Source organism: Malurus melanocephalus, unplaced genomic scaffold (genome assembly GCF_030028575.1).
Source record: "Malurus melanocephalus ecotype Western Australia unplaced genomic scaffold, MMel_1.1 scaffold_65, whole genome shotgun sequence".
Taxonomy (NCBI): domain Eukaryota; kingdom Metazoa; phylum Chordata; class Aves; order Passeriformes; family Maluridae; genus Malurus; species Malurus melanocephalus.
The window spans coordinates 745,212-763,467 of record NW_026623297.1 but is presented as its reverse complement, the minus strand read 5'-3'; the positions used below and the strand labels follow the sequence as shown (position 1 = coordinate 763,467).

Below are 18,256 nucleotides of genomic sequence, written 5' to 3'. Positions count from 1 at the left end.
TGTTCAGGGGTTGCAGCTAACCCATGATTAGTCCAGCTTACTTCTAACATTTTTTCTCATGTTGATTAATGAGGGAAGGCAGGCTTTGAAGCCACTTTCTTCTCCCAGACAGGTGCAGTGTTTTAACTGTGAAAGAGTTGACATGTGAATTATTTGTAAAGAGGGAGCTATCTAAACACATCATTAGCAAAGGACAAAAAGCATTGACCTAACCTGGTGCCACAGCACTTTCAAATCCTTGGTTGTTTTCCAGCTTACTGATAGCTTTCAAGGTTTGCCATCATTATTGGCAATACTTTTTTTTAATCTCCATTGTTAAATTCAAGTTGTGCAAATCAAGGGTTAGATTTGCATGGGAATMTTTTTCCCTTTGTCACATATTGTGAGTATCTCTGGCATGTGCAATAATTCAGATAATATAAGTTTTGGATTGTACAGTATTGTTAAAAATCTGCTCCTACTTCACTATGAAAAGAAGGCTATTGCTAATCAATTGCTTCATTTTTTTGTGGGTTTATTTCCTATGGCATAAAACTATGTCTCTCATGTTTAACTTTTATTGTATGCTCAAATTTGAGCATGCCAGCAAGCTTTTGTGAATTTAAGCCTGTGTATTTCTGAGTTTTTAAATCTTATTTAGAAATATTTTAGAAGAGTTACTGATTTTGACATTGTGCGGGGGTGCAGCAGTGAATCCACAGTTGACCAAAACAAAATTTCTTTTATCTAAGTAGTCTTTTCACTCTCCTTAGAATTTCATAAAATRCATTTTACATCTATAGGTCAGGAACCAAAGACCACACTAAACATTCAAGTGAAAGGTTAAAGATCTACTACCAAGTAATGAAATGCCAGGTGTTTATGAAACTCCAGAGCCCTGTGGGGAGGAAAGCAGAGAGGAAAGACAGGAAGAGTTCTGAACCTATGGGTAAAACAACATAAGCAGGACACCGAAAAGAGAAGTGAGGGGGGGAAGGCAGTAATGAAGTGTTGCTCAGGACGTGTGAAATCGGAGCCATAATTTTATCCTGCCAGAGGATAAGAAAGGAATGAACAATGAAGGCACAGAGGAGAAGGTGACAGTCACCCTAAATCAATGTCCAAGGTTAACACAGGACATTGTGTAGGAACACTGCTTCATTAAAAATAGGAGTAATGATGGGCTGGGATTAAGGGACACAACCAATTTAGACTTTTGCCTTTCTCTGCAGTATCCCAAGTTGGGGTGGGGGGGTCAGGGAGGGGACAGCTCCATCAGTTAACACATTTATGGCTAGAAAGTAATGGCTGTTACACAAACAGCAAATAGTTATGAGTAGCAGTGTGCTGGACTTGGGGGTCCCATGATCTTTTCAAGTCTAGATCTGTCATTTTTCTGCCTTTCTTTCACTGAAAGAGGCGAAGCCCTAGTGAGGGCACTTTGGACTGGCAGCCAGCCAGCCAGAAGAGCCAGCTGGAGCCTCTCCAAGTGTGGGAGGTGCACAGCTGTCAAGACGCTCTAGACTACAATACTGGCAGAGCCACCAGCAGGCAGATGCTACTGCTGAGATTGCATCAAGCCCCAAGCTCAAAGACATCAGTCCTGTTTTCACTCAGACAGTGTGGGAACTTGGTCTTTGCACAGTGCCTTATGAAACCCAAATGTCTGGAAGTTAGTTGCTTCTTCCCGTGATTTTCCCTCAATTTCGCAAACTTGGACCTTCATGTTGGCATGAAACCTGGGCAGAAGAWGGAGGGATTTCCTTGTGTTGCAACAGCCAGGCCTCCAAGCACTTCCACCTGGCCCCTGCTCCTGCTTCTCTCTGTGGAGCGCAGCACCACAAGGAAACACCTGCCCTAGACATATTTCTCCCTACAGCTCCTTATTTGCAGATTCTTTTGTCAATTTTATGCTCCTGTTCTTACTGTAAAAAATGAACATTTACTTGGAAAGATGTGTCACTAGCTGATCCAAATGAGGACTAATGCCCTGTGCGGTGGGTTCTTAAAAAGAAAAGCAGCTTTTTCTAGTTTGTCTCCCTGTTRTCTTCTGTGCATGTGCTTTTGCTTGACCGTAATTTCTCTGGTTTAGTGTCAGTGTGGTAAATCATAAGTRGCTTGTGCTCATGCAGCACCTGTTGTCAGGACAATCGATTTTCCAGGAATTTCCTGAAATTTGTATCATTTCACCCTCCTGGTACTGAGTAGACATGCTTATATACAGTTTACAAACAATGAAACTAAAGCTCCCAGCACCAACAACTGGAGGCAGGAGCCAAAAAATACTTGGCCAGAGAAACAGGCAACCAGAGCTACAGTCTGACCTGCTTTTGTAGCAGCTGATTTCTTGTCTCTGCTGCTCTCACATCAATGGCAGTACACAGGCCTATATCCATCCATCCATCCATATGATTTACCTACGTACCTGTCTTGTCCATATGTTACTGAAGACTGTTACAGCTGAAACAGTAGGAAACAAAAGTCTCTCTTTCTCTCTCTGGTTGTATTAAATTTATCTGCATTGTTTGTTTTTTTTTTTTTCTGGTGATCTCAGTATGGTCTCAAACTTCTTAACGATTTCAAAGTCATTGTCATAGAAACTTGGAAAAGGATAAAGCTAAAAGCGCTGGAAGGTCATCTCATCCATCGCTTTGCTCCAAGAGACTCTATTATGATAAAGTACTAGTGAGTTAGAATCATAACAGATGGAGAATCATATGTATGTATAAATTTTTTCCCATGGAGTAGCAGAGGGAATCGTGTGCATATTTTTTACATAAAGAAACAGTGTGTAGCTTACCCACTGTGAATAAATCTAATTTAGTCATCTTTATGCCTCCCTGATCTTCATCCTCTGAAGTTTGCTGGAGGGTCAGATGTGCACTCTGGGAAATTTTCCAGATTCTGTGTTGGTTCTTTCTGCCCCCAGACCCCCCTTCCTAAACCCACTAGCCAGCCTTGAGCTGAAGTTTCCCCCCATGGCAGTGATGCCACCAGCAGAGCCGAGGCTGCCTCCAGCAGCAGTGAAGGTCTGTGGGTGCCAGGTTTGCTGCAGCCTCTGCGTGGCAGCAGAACACAGCACGCCCGGGAGGGAACAGCTTGGGACAARCCGGCATCACTTTCAAAGGAAATGCTGGTGTTGGATGTCAGGAGTYAGGGCTCTGCTTTCTACTTCCACCTTTGCTACTAATCTTTATATGGTCTTTGGCAAATCACTTACCTTCTATGTTTCCCAGCTGCAAAAATACTTAGGTGCCAAGTGCCCCATCCTGCTTTTTGGTTTTGTTTTGGGATTGTTTTTTTCTTAATTTTTGAGTTTCCTTTTTTTTTTCTTTTTTTCAGGGGTGATGCTATTTTTTTACATAGATTATTATGGAAATAATTTTCAGATTACTGGATATATAATTTAGCTGACAGTGTTGCTAATCTAAGGAACACCTTACTTTTAGCATGTTAGACACTGCATTGTGTTTAATATTTCTGTTCATAAATTAAATTACAGCTGTGTGCTGTCAGACTTCAGCTCTCACTTGCAATCTTATTCTTTTGTTTGTGGTTTGGGTTTTTGGTTTTTTTTTGTCCTTATTTTTCTCTAAGTTATTCTCCACAGATCTTAGCAATAAAAGAACTGTACTTTGTTGTATCCATCCAGCCTTATTGCCTGCTTTTAATCACATYTCAGTGAGTCAAAGCCAGGATCAGCTTCCTTTTATAAAACTCAGTTGAAGATCAGAAACACAGCATTTCACTTTACAAATCAATAGTAGTACTTAAATTCATTGTAACAGGGCCTCAGCACTGCAGAGATATGCAAGCAGTCTGGTATTTTGGGTGTATTACAGATACCTCAAAAARGGCAGTTAAAAAAACGAATGGGATTTGTGGCAGTAAATAGCTCCCTTTCCTTGGAGAATGCAGCCTTGCTCACTGCGCTGTGGTGTGATGAGTGTTGCTGTCTGTCCTGTCAGCTGTACAGCATGTGTCTTTGCTACTGCATGCTGAGTGTCCACGGTCCAGATGTTACAGTCAGGAGCAGRACTCAGACCTTGAAGGAACTGCTGGTGTCTGTCCCAGCTGCAGAAATGGGACACGCAGTGTCTCCAACCCAGCATAGCACTGGCACACATCTCATTTTGACCATGAGACTCACCTCCTGTGTTGTTTTTTTTGTCCAACCCCACAGCTGAAGGCTGACGAAAGGATCATTAAAACGGACCATGGGCTGCTGATCCGCAGCTTGCAGAGAAGGGACGCTGGAGCCTATTTCTGCAAAGCCCAGGAGCACACCTTTATCCACACCATCGTGAAGCTGAACTTAAACGTCATCGAGAATGGGCAAATGGAAAGCACTCAGAAAACTGAGGACGAGGAGGGCCGGGTGAGGGATTTGCTGACGGAGTCCCGGCTGAGGTACAAGGACTACATCCAGCTGGTCAGCAGCCCCAGCTTTAGCCTGGATGAGTACTGTGAACAGATGTGGCACCGGGAGAAGCGGCGGCAGCGGAACAAAGGGGGTGCCAAATGGAAGCATGTGCAGGAGATGAAAAAAAAGCGAAACCGAAGGCACCACGAGCCAGCCAGGCCACCATCRACGTAGTTTGTAAATGCTATTTAAAGAAAGGACATTTTCCATGAAGAAAAAAAAAAAAAATACTGTGTTCTGGTTTTGTGCATCTTGCCTATGAATTAGTACCGCTTCTTATTGAAATCAGAAAAATTACCATTACTATTAATCTATGTGAGACTGTGCAGTGGGATTCAATACCAAATGAGATGTTCCTTATTGGAGTGCTACACACCAGGCAATTACTTCAAATGCATTCATTAAAAAAGGAAAGATGTACACTTTTAGCTAATTTCTGGGTAGTCTTAGACTGTGTGAGCTGTGTTCTTTACTTCCTGCATAATTTTCACATAGGATTTAGTGTCTGTGTTCCCCTGTTAATGTTTGCTGCCACATTCCACCCCAGAGGTGGCTACATTTCAGGGGAAGGCAGATGTACTTCAAGTTCTTTGGCATCTTTCTGAATAAGAAGCATGGTAGAAATGTGTGACAGATCTGCAAATATACCCACTAACTTACCCTGGGCCTGTATACAGGCACGTGGGTGGGGTTTGCTAGCACAGAGAGGCACAGCAAAAAATCARATTAAGTTTTGGCTTTGGGACAGCATTCACTCTCCCCATAAAAAAGAGAAAGCATAATCATAGTTTAAGAGAGGGGAATTATTGAGCGTTACTTGCTAGTGGTTGAGTAGCCACCGGTTTGCAGTCCATCTGCTGAAATGAAATGTTGACTCTAATTGAAATTGCCACCAAGGTGCTTGGGAGTAAATTTCCTAAGTGGTCCATGGGAGGTATGTGCACAAATCCTATTAACAAATAATGGGATTCCTGCCTGCGCCTCTCCTATGTYTCTAAAGGTTTGACTCTGTTTCTCTGGCCCTTTGCTGGCTTTGTTTTATGCAGAAGAAAAGAAAATTAAAAGACAACAAAAAGGCTAAATTGAAAGACGATGAGGGAAAATATTTAGTAGCTGAGACCAGTGCTCTTGACATGGAGCTGACATTCCTCAGATGTGTGTATTCTTTGGGATTTTCTCTCAAAGGTCTTATGTATTTTTAAGTTGAAAATTTGCATTGTTGGAATTAATACTTTTATTATAATTAAATAAGAGAGAGATGTCCATGTGTAAATAAAACTTGTAAGTTAGAAATTTGCTGTATACCATAATTTCATTTGTAAAGTGTTCCTTGTTCCTTGGTTGATATTTTGGGTTTAATGATGTAATTTTTTTTCACATAAGCAAGAAATACTGGCCTCATGATTGTCTATTTTACATCAGTGTGATTTAATTGGTTTTATTCCTGATATGCAGCAACAAACACAAGCTCAAAATCAGGCCTACTGTCTCCACCCATGAGTCACAACCCCCCTCTCCTCTCTTCATCTAACCTCCCTCCGTTTTGCCTTTCACGCCTTTTTGAGTGTGAAATGACAAATTAGCCACTTCCTCACATGGAAGAGAGCTTTGATGGATACCAAAATGACAGACTTTACTTGTTTCTCATGCATTCTGCAGTTCTTGAGAGCAAAGTCTGTGGGAAACCCATGCAATTGATGTGCACCTCATTAAGGGACCAAAACTGTTGGCTCTGAAGCCCTTGCCCRTGCTGGTGTTTGTGTGTGCATTCAGTCACAGATAAAATTGTGAAGGTCCAATTTGCATCATTGTTCATTTCCTCTCTGATGAAAGTTGGATATGGCAAAGTGTTTGTCAGATTTCAGAAAGGAATCTCAGCTTACCCACATTTCTTGGTAAAACCCGAAAGCTGCATTTGCATGTGTTGAACAAAAGCCAGCGATACCATRTGTCATTAATTTTAGATGCTTTTTAATAGGAGATGTATGAGTTAATTAGGAGATATTAGATAGCATGCATACAATGCTTTGATAGTGTAAAGCACTGAGTGCTAAATATTATAAAATACATCTGTGGGGAGAAGGGAATTTCTCAGCACAGCACCTTTAATCAGCAGAAAGACTGATGCTGAGGATATTAACCAGTTGTACAGTACTTTGAGAACTTGCAGAGAACTTTTTGGCATTTTTGCTGCAAAATAGTGTAGACCAGGCATTTCACAAGAGGCTCATCAATTTGGGTACCTTGATTTTARGGCCAATTAAGACTACTTAAAGAAGGTATGGGGGGGGAATATTAAACTACTACACATAAAGCAGAGGGGTGCTTAATATTGACTGGAAGATTATGTTGTCACTATACAGAACCTGCTTAGTTGTTTCTTATTAGAGTTTCATCAGTCCACAAAGTCCCATTTCACTGGCTTGGACATTAAGGAAATGAGTGGAACCACACCAAGGCTGTGGAATGGCAGGTGGACTTCATTGGCATGCACTGGGAAAGGATCTACTCTTCTCATCATTGGTGACATGGTTACTTCAATTACTGAATGCCAGCTCTCATCACATGTTTGCTTGCATCAGAAAAAAGCAAAGCAGGGTCTTCTTTCATACTTTTTCTCCTCCATGAAAACTAAATCATCCTGGTTTATGTTTAGGTATGACTGGGGGTTTGTATTCTACAAATGAACCCCCCCAACTGACTTTAGTAGAAATCTGGGATAAGGGTCTCCGTACTGGGAACATTAGATTTAAATGGTTGAATTAAAATGTTATTGCTCTTAAAAAACTACTTTCATTTCTTTTATTTCAAATGTTCTTGCAGTGAGATTCTTAAAGAGATTACCTCATCAGTCTGGGGTACAGTGGTAGCATAAAACCCCAAGTGAGATATAAGACCTCCTCCATCATGGGAAATAAATTCAATATCCTCCAGACCAATGTGTTGTATTGGGTTCATGCCACCCCAGGGAACATATTTAATAATCCTGCATAGATAAAAGTGTGGTTTTTGATACACTGGGTAAGATGAATGGTGCAGCTGGCAGGGTTAGTACACCTCATACACAGCAGGTAATACAGATGCAAGGAGGCCAGAGGACCTTGGAGACTGAGGAGTGAGAGGGATAAACTGAGAAATACTACTGGAGATAAGGCAGGGTTTTGTTAGGCAGGACTCAGCAATGCAAATCCAGGAATAGGAACAGRAGGAGCAGTGGGGTCTTTCCCACTACCTGCAGTCCCAGAGGGAGGTTTAGAAGATGAGCTAGACCAGAAACTGTAACAGAAGTATTCCCTTTTTTTCAAAAAAACTTGTATCTTTTGTATAATTTAAAGGCTCAACTTGAAGTCTGCTTAAATTTCAGTACAATGATTTGGAGGTCAGCTGGGCTGCAATGAGCTATACTATTAGCCACAGCAGGCCCGTAGTTAAAATGAAACTGAGCCTGGCCCCTTTCAAGAGCTCCATAAAAATGTAAGTGATGAATTTTTGGTCCAGAGTGGAAAAAAGTTGCCCCTGCATTAATAACTGTARCTTTTAAACAGATCCCTTAGTGCATTGATTCAAATGTCGTGAGGTTCAACCAGGCCGAGTGCCAGGTCCTGCATTTTGGCCACAAAAAAACGCTGCAGTCCTACAGGCGAGGGCAGAGGAGCTGGAAAATGGCCCAGTGCTAAAGGACCTGGGTCAGCCAGCATGTGCCCAGGTGGCTGAGAAGGCCAGTGACACTGATGCCTTAGGATTTTTACTTTCTATATTTTCATGCATCTGTATTCTTGTACTTCTCTAGTACAGTACTAAAAAGTACTGTTCTCCCATCTTTAGATGAAACAATCCCTCTCTGAGCATGAATCCAAGGAGACCTCGCTGCCTCAGAGCCCCAAAATATGTAAACAACAGCGAGTTGGGGGGAACCAGATTTGGGGTGGTTGACATCATGACCTGAAGATCATTAGAGAATTAAGACCCAATATGTTAATAAGACACAACTTATAAAAGGTGAAGATCTCCTGACCTGGTGTCCATTTTGAGTATAGCCTCAGGAGGAGGCTTTTTTCTGCCTCAATGTACCAGTAGGCCTGTTAGGCCTGTATTAAAGTTGTCTATTCTCATTCTCCTAAGTTTGTCTGGCCTCTGTTTCAGATTAGCCTGATTGATAAGGCATCGACCCCTGGTCTGTACCAGGAGCAGTGTGCCCAGCAGGACCAGGGCAGTGACTCTTCCCCTGTACTGGGCTCTGTGGGGCCACAGCTCGAGGGCTGCGTTCAGTTCTGGGCCCCTCTGCTTCGAAAAGGACATGGCGGCACTGCAGCGTGCCCAGCAAAGGGCAGCAAGGCCTGTGGAGGGACTGGAGAACGTGTCTGCTGGGAAATTACTGCGGGGGCTGAGGGTGTTTTGTCTCCAGGAGACTCAGGAGGGACCTCGTCGCTCTCCAGGGTCCCAGAAAGGAGGGTGTTGTGAGCTGTGGGGCCACCTTTGCTGCTGTGCCTGCTGTGGGAGGACCAGGGGAAATGGCCTTAAGGTGAGACAGGGGACATTCAAATTAGGTATTGGAAAAAATGTTTCTGCTGCCYGAGTGGTCAGGCATTGGAATGGGGTGCCCAGAGAGGTGGTGGAGTCACCGTCCCYGGGGGTGTTTAAGGGACACCTGAATCTGGCACTGGTGATGTGGTTTTGTGGTTCAGGGGTTACAGGGTCAGTGCTGGGCTGACAGTTGGATAAAGGGTCTAAAACATCTCTTCCAATTTTGTGGTTCTATGTTTCTAATCTCTACTTCTGTATGCTACAARATACTTATTTGAATATGCATCCAACAGGGATTCCAGTTATCAATATATTAACTTTTTCTTCAATAAAACCTTGCCATTGACTGTACCTCAGCAACAGGTCAATGCTGGACTCAACCAAAGTGGTTTCAGGCAGATTTTTAGAATAACCAACACAATGTGAGCTGTAAAAATGCTGAAAACTGATAYAAACTTTAAAGCCCAACAGGGCTCTAAACTTTGCAGCAATCTTGCAGTCAGTTAACATAAAACAGAAAATGGGATTAGCAGAAAAAGGAATAAAGTATTAACACTTACTCTGATAAACTGGTTCTGTTACTGGAAACCATTCTAACAACAGGTGTGAATGTGTGTTCATGCCATAAGCAAATACTTCTCCCTCTAAGCAGTTAAGCTGATATTGTTTGAGGTATCTGAGAACCTCAGCACTTTCAAGTTCATATGTAGATTTTGAACCTAGTTCTTATGTAATTCATGATGAAGTAATTAGGTTAAATACAGCAGATATCCCGTGGTTCATGTGCTTTAGAGATCAGAAGATCCCTGCAGTCCAAAGGCTATGAATCTTTTATTTGAACCATTATGRGTATTGATCTTCATTTAACATTTCAGATAATGAATAATTATTTGTTATCATTACTCACTGATCATGTAATGAGCCTGTGTCCCGTAATGTCTCAATTTTTAATAACAGCTAATGGAAATTAAGTTTGCTGACATTTTTTTCATACGAGCATATGTGTACAGGAGTGCATATACAAATGTCTCATTTTCAGTTCATTTTCTAACAGAGGTTAATTTAGAAAAGGCAAATGTGATTTCAAGAGTCAAGGTTCATCTCAACCTCCACTGACAGAAGAGATTAAAACATTGGGGAACAGAATTGAAGCCTAAGTACACTATAACCTATATATATTCTGGTAGTCAAACACACAAATATTTGTGATGCTCTGTGGAGTAGGTTGGCCTGGTTCTTTTTGCACGCAGTTATAGATGAGATGTGGACGTCTAAGGAATTACATCTGCATGAATGGAAAATTAAGCCCACATGTCTCTCTAATACATTCTGTTACATTTTATAAACTTTAAATGGTCTCTCTTGTAATATTTTACCACAGTGTTGCTAATATTACCCTGAACTAAGCTTCTGTCATTAGCTGAAGTGTGACATTTTTTGCAGTTGTAATCCAGATTTCAAGGTTTGTAAAATAAGTTCATTACAGTAGAAAAAATGAAGTCACTTGAAAAGAGTTTAATTATARATTCTATAAAATAGATTTGCAAGATTTTATTTCCATATATCAAAATAGTGGTTATCCTAAAATGTGCTAAAACCACCMATATTTGTTTTCCTTTTCTGTGCAGGTAGAGATACATAAAAAAAAATTGTAATCTTGAGGTTCTCACTTGCCAATGTGTGTCTGAAACATCTGGTATGACAGCTGTAGCAAGATTTGTTTTTTACCTGCTTGATCTTTTCTTCTCCCAGTAAAGTCCATTGTCTCCTGTGTTCCAGACTGTGGTCTGACASATAACCCCAGTTTTATATGGAGAAGGACTTCAGAATCAGGTGTTTTGTGACAAATAAACATCCCAACACAGCCATGGTATCACAGTCTGCCTTCAGACAAAGACTTTCCTGAGCTTGAACTTCAGATGCAACCCAGACACACTGAGGTAAATTGGAGACCAGATGGAGTTTTCATTTACAAAGAAGGTTTTTGGGACTGATGCKGAGAGGTTTCCTTTTTGTTATTGTGATTGCTGTGTATAATTTAAAATCAAAGTATTTTGTGCTTAAAAGCATAAGATTTTCCACATGATATTAAAAAAAAAAACCAACCAACAACCCAACGAAAAACCAAAGAAAAAAAAAACAGAAGAAAAATTCCAGGGGACTTTTTTCATTTTTAAATGGACTGCTGGTCCAATATCAGTGCAATAGTTCAGACAGTACAAGCCAAGAAAATAATCTGTCCAAACAAAGATGGCTGTGATGTCCGTAAGAATCCCAGACATATCTCAGTTTTGGTGGTATTTCATATTCCTCTCCCTTCCTTCTGTGGTAYAGAAGTGCTTTGGCTGGATTTGGGGTATTTTTTAAGGGGGTGGAGTGGTTTTTCTTAGTTTGATTTTTTTGGGACAGTTTCTTTTGGTGGTCTGTGTTTTTTTTTGTTGATTTGGGTTTTTTTGCTTGGTTGGTTGTTTTTTGTTTCCTTTGTTTTGTGTGTATGTCTGTGTTTAGTTTGCTTTTTGTGTTCTATTATTTTTTCTTTCATGTTATTTCTCCTGTTGAAAGGAGCCACACCCAAAGCCAGATGCTTTCTGGTGGTGTAATATATGACAAAGCAGTAAGAGGAACAGAAGGCTTGGCAGGTCTTTTGGTATGGAAACAATACAATCCATTTGCAAGACACAAAATCTTAAATGTTAAATGACTGTGCTGAGAGTTCAGAGACCATAGTGCATTTCCCTGGCCCAAGTTCAAACTGCAGTTGTATTTATAGAAGGTATATTTTTTTAATTTATGATTTTTTTTCTTAAAATATTTTTAAAATCTGCACTTTCAAATCTCTTTTTGCAAAAAAAAAAAAAAAMCAAAAAAAAAAAAAMMCCAAAAAAGACCCCAAACCAAACAAACTAACAAAAGCCCCAAAAAACCATCCCCAAAGAGGAATCAGCATCAGAGGTTTCTCATGTCCTCTATCAGAGACTTCATGTGATTTTCTCCCACGAAATTAATTTCTTTTTGTAGAAATTAATTGCAATCATCTCATATTAAGAGTGCCTATGAACATATTGGCTGTAAAAACTGGATACAAAGCATGAATGACTCTATGAAAATACAAATGAAAAAATACTATTTTCAAATATTTACATTTTTTTTTCTGTTTTGATGGTGATCCATCTGCATCCCATCTTTCCCAGTGACTGTCTCAGAATCTCTTGTCTGGGAGGAGATTGCAAAAGCATATAATCTTCAAATTAAAAATGCAAAAATGAAAAGTCACATCAAATTGACTGGCTGCAAGGATTATGGTTAATATCTCACTTTTGACCAATAAAGATGTGTTTTCTCTTAAACTGAAATTTATCACTCTGCCCAACACAGGAATTTTATTCCATGTAGCTTCTTTTTTTTATTTATAAGGCACGAGTGGTTCTTAGGTTGATTTTGAGGGTTAGGGTGATTTTCACTTTGTAATGCAACTATTTATAGAGTAATGAGACTGAAGTATCTATTKGTAAATGTTGCAGGTCATTGAGTTGATATTCTAACAGAAGTACAGTTTAAATAATCTATGTTTTTACCAGGTCTGTTGGTTCATTACATTTTTCAATTTTATATGCAAAGGTAACTGAAACAAATGTGTATTTTGTTAGTACTATAATAAACAAAAAAATCTGATGGTTGGCATCTTTTTTAAACCCATGTAAAATTATAAAACACAAGATTTCAGAGAAACAAACTCTGCAGCATGCTATAGAAATGGCAAGGGTGTTAAGGCAAGGCTCAGTAATCTGAAGCTTTTACTTAGAAGTCTTTCCTGAGTGGGGACTGTCTGAGATTCACCTCTCCACTGAAAATGTGCTTAAGGCCATCAGAGTGAGTTTACAGACAGCTTAGAGAAGCTGTGGGCTGTTCAGTGTTTGATGCAGAGCAATACACAATAGTTAGCTTTATGCTTATTAATTTAAATTCAATAATAGCTTTTTAATGCTTGCATCTCTAGGTGATTAGCAACAACCATTGTCCATAGAGACTACGCTGACATTTTACTTTAAAGTTACCCTCAAGCCAAACYGATCACCCATTCATCTTGGGCTGTCTCAGGAGCACCTTTGGCTCTAGAGTGTGATTGTCTCCCAGCCCTCAAAGTGTTTTCAGAATGGGGGTAACTGGGGAGAAGGAAGGATTGTTCATTTTTTTAGTCAGGCGTTGTTGCATCTGTCCACAGTTACAGGGAGAGAGTAATTATTGAGAAAAAAAATATCTCTAGGCAGGAAAATAAATAGGCTGGCTGGTCCACCTCCTGTTCTAGCCTTCAGCACAGCACCCTGTGTTTCGGGGGATTTATGGAAGGTTAAGGAGGCTAATTTGTTAACAGACGGTCAGCATGTTATTTCCAAGGACAGCCGCATCGCTGCTCTCAAGGATGCCTGTTTCCCAGTCCCATGCTGTGTCCATTAGACCACTGTGCTCCTGACCCTTYGCTGGGAAAGGTCTCAGGGTRCTGCTGGCCTGAAAGCTGATGCCARATCCCAACTGCGGCGGTAGCATTCTGCTCACCTAAATTCCACCTGCAGTTGCAATTGGATATGGTATTCTTCATTTCCGAGCCTGAACTCTTGTTTCTGTTACCMTGCGCTGCTAAACAGCTGCTGTGTTCCCCCTCTCCCTCCCCTGTGCTCCCCCACTCCCTCCCYGCAGGTGGCTGCAGTTGATAATGTCTCATGTAGGATCAATCTTGGTCCCATTGAAGTAAGTGGGAATTCTGCCAGCGTGTCCCAGATCTGGCTCTGCATCCAGCTGGTAAAGCACTTCCAGCTCCTGCAGGAGAAGAGGTGCTCCGCGCAACCTGCTTGATTAGCCACGTTCATTAGCAGAGGCGGGTGTCAGAAGGAGAGAAAGAACAAGAGAAATCCTTCAGCTTCCTTCTGACACCACAGGCTCGGTAAGAGMTTAAATGCAGCATTGGTTTGTGTGCACTCGAGGAAACAAAAGCTAATTAAGCTGAAATCTGTCATTTTCTCTGTAAGAGTTTAGCAAGGTCAGACTTCAAGACAATTAGTGATGAGTCTCAGGAAGATGCACACAAGCTCTTCTGTAGCTGCTCAGAAACATTTCCAGCACTGATTGGCTTCCTGAGCTCCCCCTGCTCCACTTTTTTTCCGTGTGTGATGCCTCTTTTCAGGCCCTTGGAATCCAGGAGGGCTGTTAGCTGAGGAAGTCTGTGCTTAAAGTAAGAGCTATGAGGTAAAATCCGGCCCTTCATGATTCAAATGGCGGGAAGTGTTCTGGGACGTGCTCACACACAGAGTCCATATGTACTGTGAAAAMAAGCTAGCAGGCTGTTCATAATCATTTATATTTCTGCAACCTAAAACGTGGTTCAGGGGATACTTAGGGGTTCATATATTTTGCACCACTGAGCCCACATAGTTACTGTACAGAGTAATAAGGGATAGTGTTGCAATGAGAGAATCTGCAGTTCCCAAGCACATTTCTGCAGGAATGGTCATTGAATACTGAACAAAAATGCACACCATCTGAGACAGGACAATTTATGAATTGCTGATACACATTATCTCCCTCCCTGGTTTTGCTTTAAATTCTTTATAACAATTTGTAACTGAATATATAAACGGAAAAAGTTAGCAAGCAGTTTTAAGAGTTGTTAGATGAAACTGAAGTGTTGTTAGGACAGGAAATGATAAATCTTGATTCTTTGACCAAAGTTTGATTCTTTGCCTTGCAATAAAAGTGTTGATGTCTATCGTTTTTAACGTCTTCCAGTGTCACAATTACATTTCATTACAATTACGTTTTCCAGTGTTAGGTGCATTACCACATGCAGGAAGGAGCAAGCTGTTCCTTCTCTGCTTCTCTCAYGGTTAGGTGGGGTTCTTAACTGTCTCCCAAGCTGTTGTTTTTTCCTTCATAAAGAAAACAACCATAAACACTCAATGTTTGGACTGTATCTGCTAACATGTACTAGACKTGCTTGTCTCTGTGGATGGATCAATGTCAGGGATTTCAAGTKGAGCACAGGTGTTGGCGTATGCAGCACCAAAACTGTTGTTTTAGCTTTGGAAGTTGACAGCTTGGGCACATAGGAGACTTTTAAAAATAGGCACATGAGATTAATTGCCACTGAGGTTTATTATTTAAGGAAACACATTTTGTTGTTATGCATGTTATACATTTTGGGTGACACTGCAATTCGGGGAAGAAGGGTAGCAGAACGAAATCGTTGCTGCCCACTAAGGGAAAGTCTTCAGATGTCAACAACTAAGGTAAACTGCAGCTTTTCTCAGAGCACAGCAGTGGAGCAAAGCTTTTTGAAGCACAAYTTTTCAGATTAGTAATAAAAAAGTTGAGGGAAACACATTATAGGAAACTCCTATAATGAAGAGAAGACAATACATTCCCTGTTTCTTAATCTGATACAAGTCAGGTATTTGCTGCCAGGTCAGCAAATCATAATCATATTSTCATGGAATGTATTTTTAGTAAAGTATGTTGCTTGAAACAGKCTGTGCTGGKTTCAGCTGGGGCAGATTGCACCTTTCACTTCAGATTTTTTTCTTCTTTTGTAAAAAGAAACAGTAGAAGATGAACAGGCAACAACCAACCCTTCTGACTCTGCATATTGTTTCCTTTGTCTCTTTCCCTTCCACCTGGTAAGTATTTTTATTTCCTGTTATATTTTTTCTTTCTTGTTTCTCAGGAGATGCCATATTCTGATATGGAGTATATTTCAGTGAGCATTTCTGATTGCACAACTTAAAACACTTTGAAGRGGGTAACAATGTTTCTGCTTAATACTGTGTGAACTCCATTTTGTAGAGGTGCCTTTATCTCAGGAATTCATAATTCACTTRTATACTTCATCTTCCCTCCTTGGTCCTTTTCCATGTCACTAAAACGCCTATGAAGGTCYTCTTTGATAAATGGAAATGCTGTGGAATAGCAGTGGTAGGAAGCACATGCTATTTTACGCACTGATGCAACTCCATTCTGTTCTGATTAAAAGAATTTTTTTTCATCAGGAATGCTCTTGTCCTTTTCCTCCACAGACAACACCAAAACTTCTGGGTTTTATTTTCTAGCTTTTGTTGTTTGTGATATGTGTTCTGCTTTTGTTTAGACTGGAAGGAGACCTTTTTTATTCGTAACAGAAYGTAGGATTACATTTATGTATAGAAGTTATTTGAAAGAGGAAAACAATACTAAGAAACTGCCAAAATTTCAGACATAATACAAGAAGTTTGTTTTATGCAATGTGCAACCAKTTGGTTAAAAGAAGCGACAGGAACTCAAAGACCAGGAAAGTATGTACAGAAGGCAGCTGCATGTCTCATACTCTGTTGCATGGKATCATACACCATGATTTTAAAGATTAATCTTTTCATTTGCATRATACATTTAATCACAAATCTTGACTTCGGCTGAGGCACATACATAAATAATTACAATAATAGGAGCAGCTTTAGAACATATTAAGAGCAATATATGTGTTAGGAAAGTTGAGAAGATTTAAGATTTAGTGTTCTTCTTGATGTTTGATATTTTCTGGAGAGAGAAATCCAAAATATGGATCCTTGATCACAGATTTTGGGGAGCAATGAGAGATACATTTGTGATGCACTTTTAAGGACAGATTCCTTAAACATATTAGGACAAGGTAAGTCCCAAACTAGCTGAGTGGCTAGGACTGTGTTGCAATGTTGTAATGAGTGTCATAACCAGCAGTGTTTCAAGAGTGGCAGAATGAAAAAAAAAAAAAAAGTTACACTGAAGTGAAAATTAGAGAATTTTTTTTCTTTCTCTTGATAAAGAACTAATGGAAATGATAATGTGTTTTCTGGTTTCTATCATTTGGGGGAAAATACATCTGTGAATGTGCCAAGCGTCTGTTCAAAATAAGAAATWAGATATACAGATGTTAAGTATTTGGCCTATGTCTTTGTAGATATTGTTGCAGAAGCACATTATTTAAAAGGAAAAAATAAAAATCTTTCAAAGCCTTTTCTGAAATGCTGTTTTATAGATCCTACACAAGGATCTTATTTTATTACAAAAGATATTCTATCAAAGGCTATTGGCAAAAGCCATCGTTATCTGGCTGTGTCATTTGTAGCTTTACTTCCTATTGAAATATGGGATCCATCTGCTCACTGATCACAGGATAACAGCCRTCATTCCCACTTGCTTATCATAAATGATATATCTGAAGGTACCTGAAATGTGATGGAGTACAATCCCAACCCCTGGTCAATTTCTTAAATCATTCATAGTTATCYTAATTTAGGCCAGGCTGATATGCCTCCAGCATATTGACTGAATTCCAKCTTCAGTAAATTCAGTTTGATCCACTTGAAATTTCCTAAGCATGTCTAAAATTCACCTTTTTTAATTTTTTTTTAATAGCCTATTAACATTGGTGCCCCATTTTTGTTGATGTGTTGGTACATTTGAATCTGACTTGTGTTTTAACTTACTGCTGCATTGTGAAAACTGCTTTTTTAAACCTTAAAATGAGTGTACCACAGAGTCAGAAGAATCATAGTTATGAAATCTGGCACACTAAGCACCAAATCCATCATTAAACAGATACATGGAAGTTGGTCACAGATGAAGTGAATTTGAAGGTCACTAAATAGTGTAAGTTATCTCTCTGCTGCCATGTTGATCTGTTCTCAAATTCCAAGATGCCTGTATATAACATTTGCTAAATAAGTAAACTTTATTTAGAGTTTGACTTGAGAATATGGAGTCAGCACCCAAAATCTGGTGGTTTGCACTCTCGTTGGTGTGGGTGATACAGTACCACAGCCAGAATTCAAACTGCAAGCAGAAAAGTTTACTGATCCCTGGTGTGATTCATAGGTTATCTGAAACTTCATCCAATAAATGGGTCTCATTCAACAGCCTTTAATTCTCTGTCCTTCTTCCCAAATGCTTATACAGCCTTATAAATAAACTAAACTCCCAAAATTTAAAATGATGTTTTGGAGCTCTGAGGAGTCTTTTTGGATATGTCTGTCACCAACTTTGCTTCTGTTAGCTGCTATCAATATAGATTGATCTGCTCTGCTTAGCCAAAAAGGTTATTCAAAGTTTTTTCTGCTCAAAACCCTTCTCCTGATGAGCCCACCCCTGAGGTGCCMGTGATCATTATTTATGCATGAGTGGACAGAAATCTGCTGAGAWTGGCCAAGTGCTGCTGCCTGTGGTWCCCTGTWARCWGCACACAACCAGTGATCTCTCAAACTCCATACCAAAATTGCCTAAACCATGTGTTGARCATAAATTACTAAAGAAATGTCCTTTTATTATTCA

At 40.0% G+C, this 18,256-nt stretch overlaps 1 protein-coding gene across 1 annotated transcript in view; it reads left to right on the top strand.

Moving 5' to 3' along the window:
- Positions 1-7,385, top strand: part of SEMA3D (semaphorin 3D) — a 127,518-nt gene extending 120,133 nt beyond the window's left edge. Inside the window, exon 18 of the mRNA XM_057366418.1 lies at positions 4,163-7,385. Within this exon, the coding sequence (XP_057222401.1) occupies positions 4,163-4,576 (414 nt within the window). The 3' untranslated portion in view covers positions 4,577-7,385. The remainder of the gene's footprint in view (positions 1-4,162) is intronic.
- Positions 7,386-18,256: the final 10,871 nt, after the last annotated feature.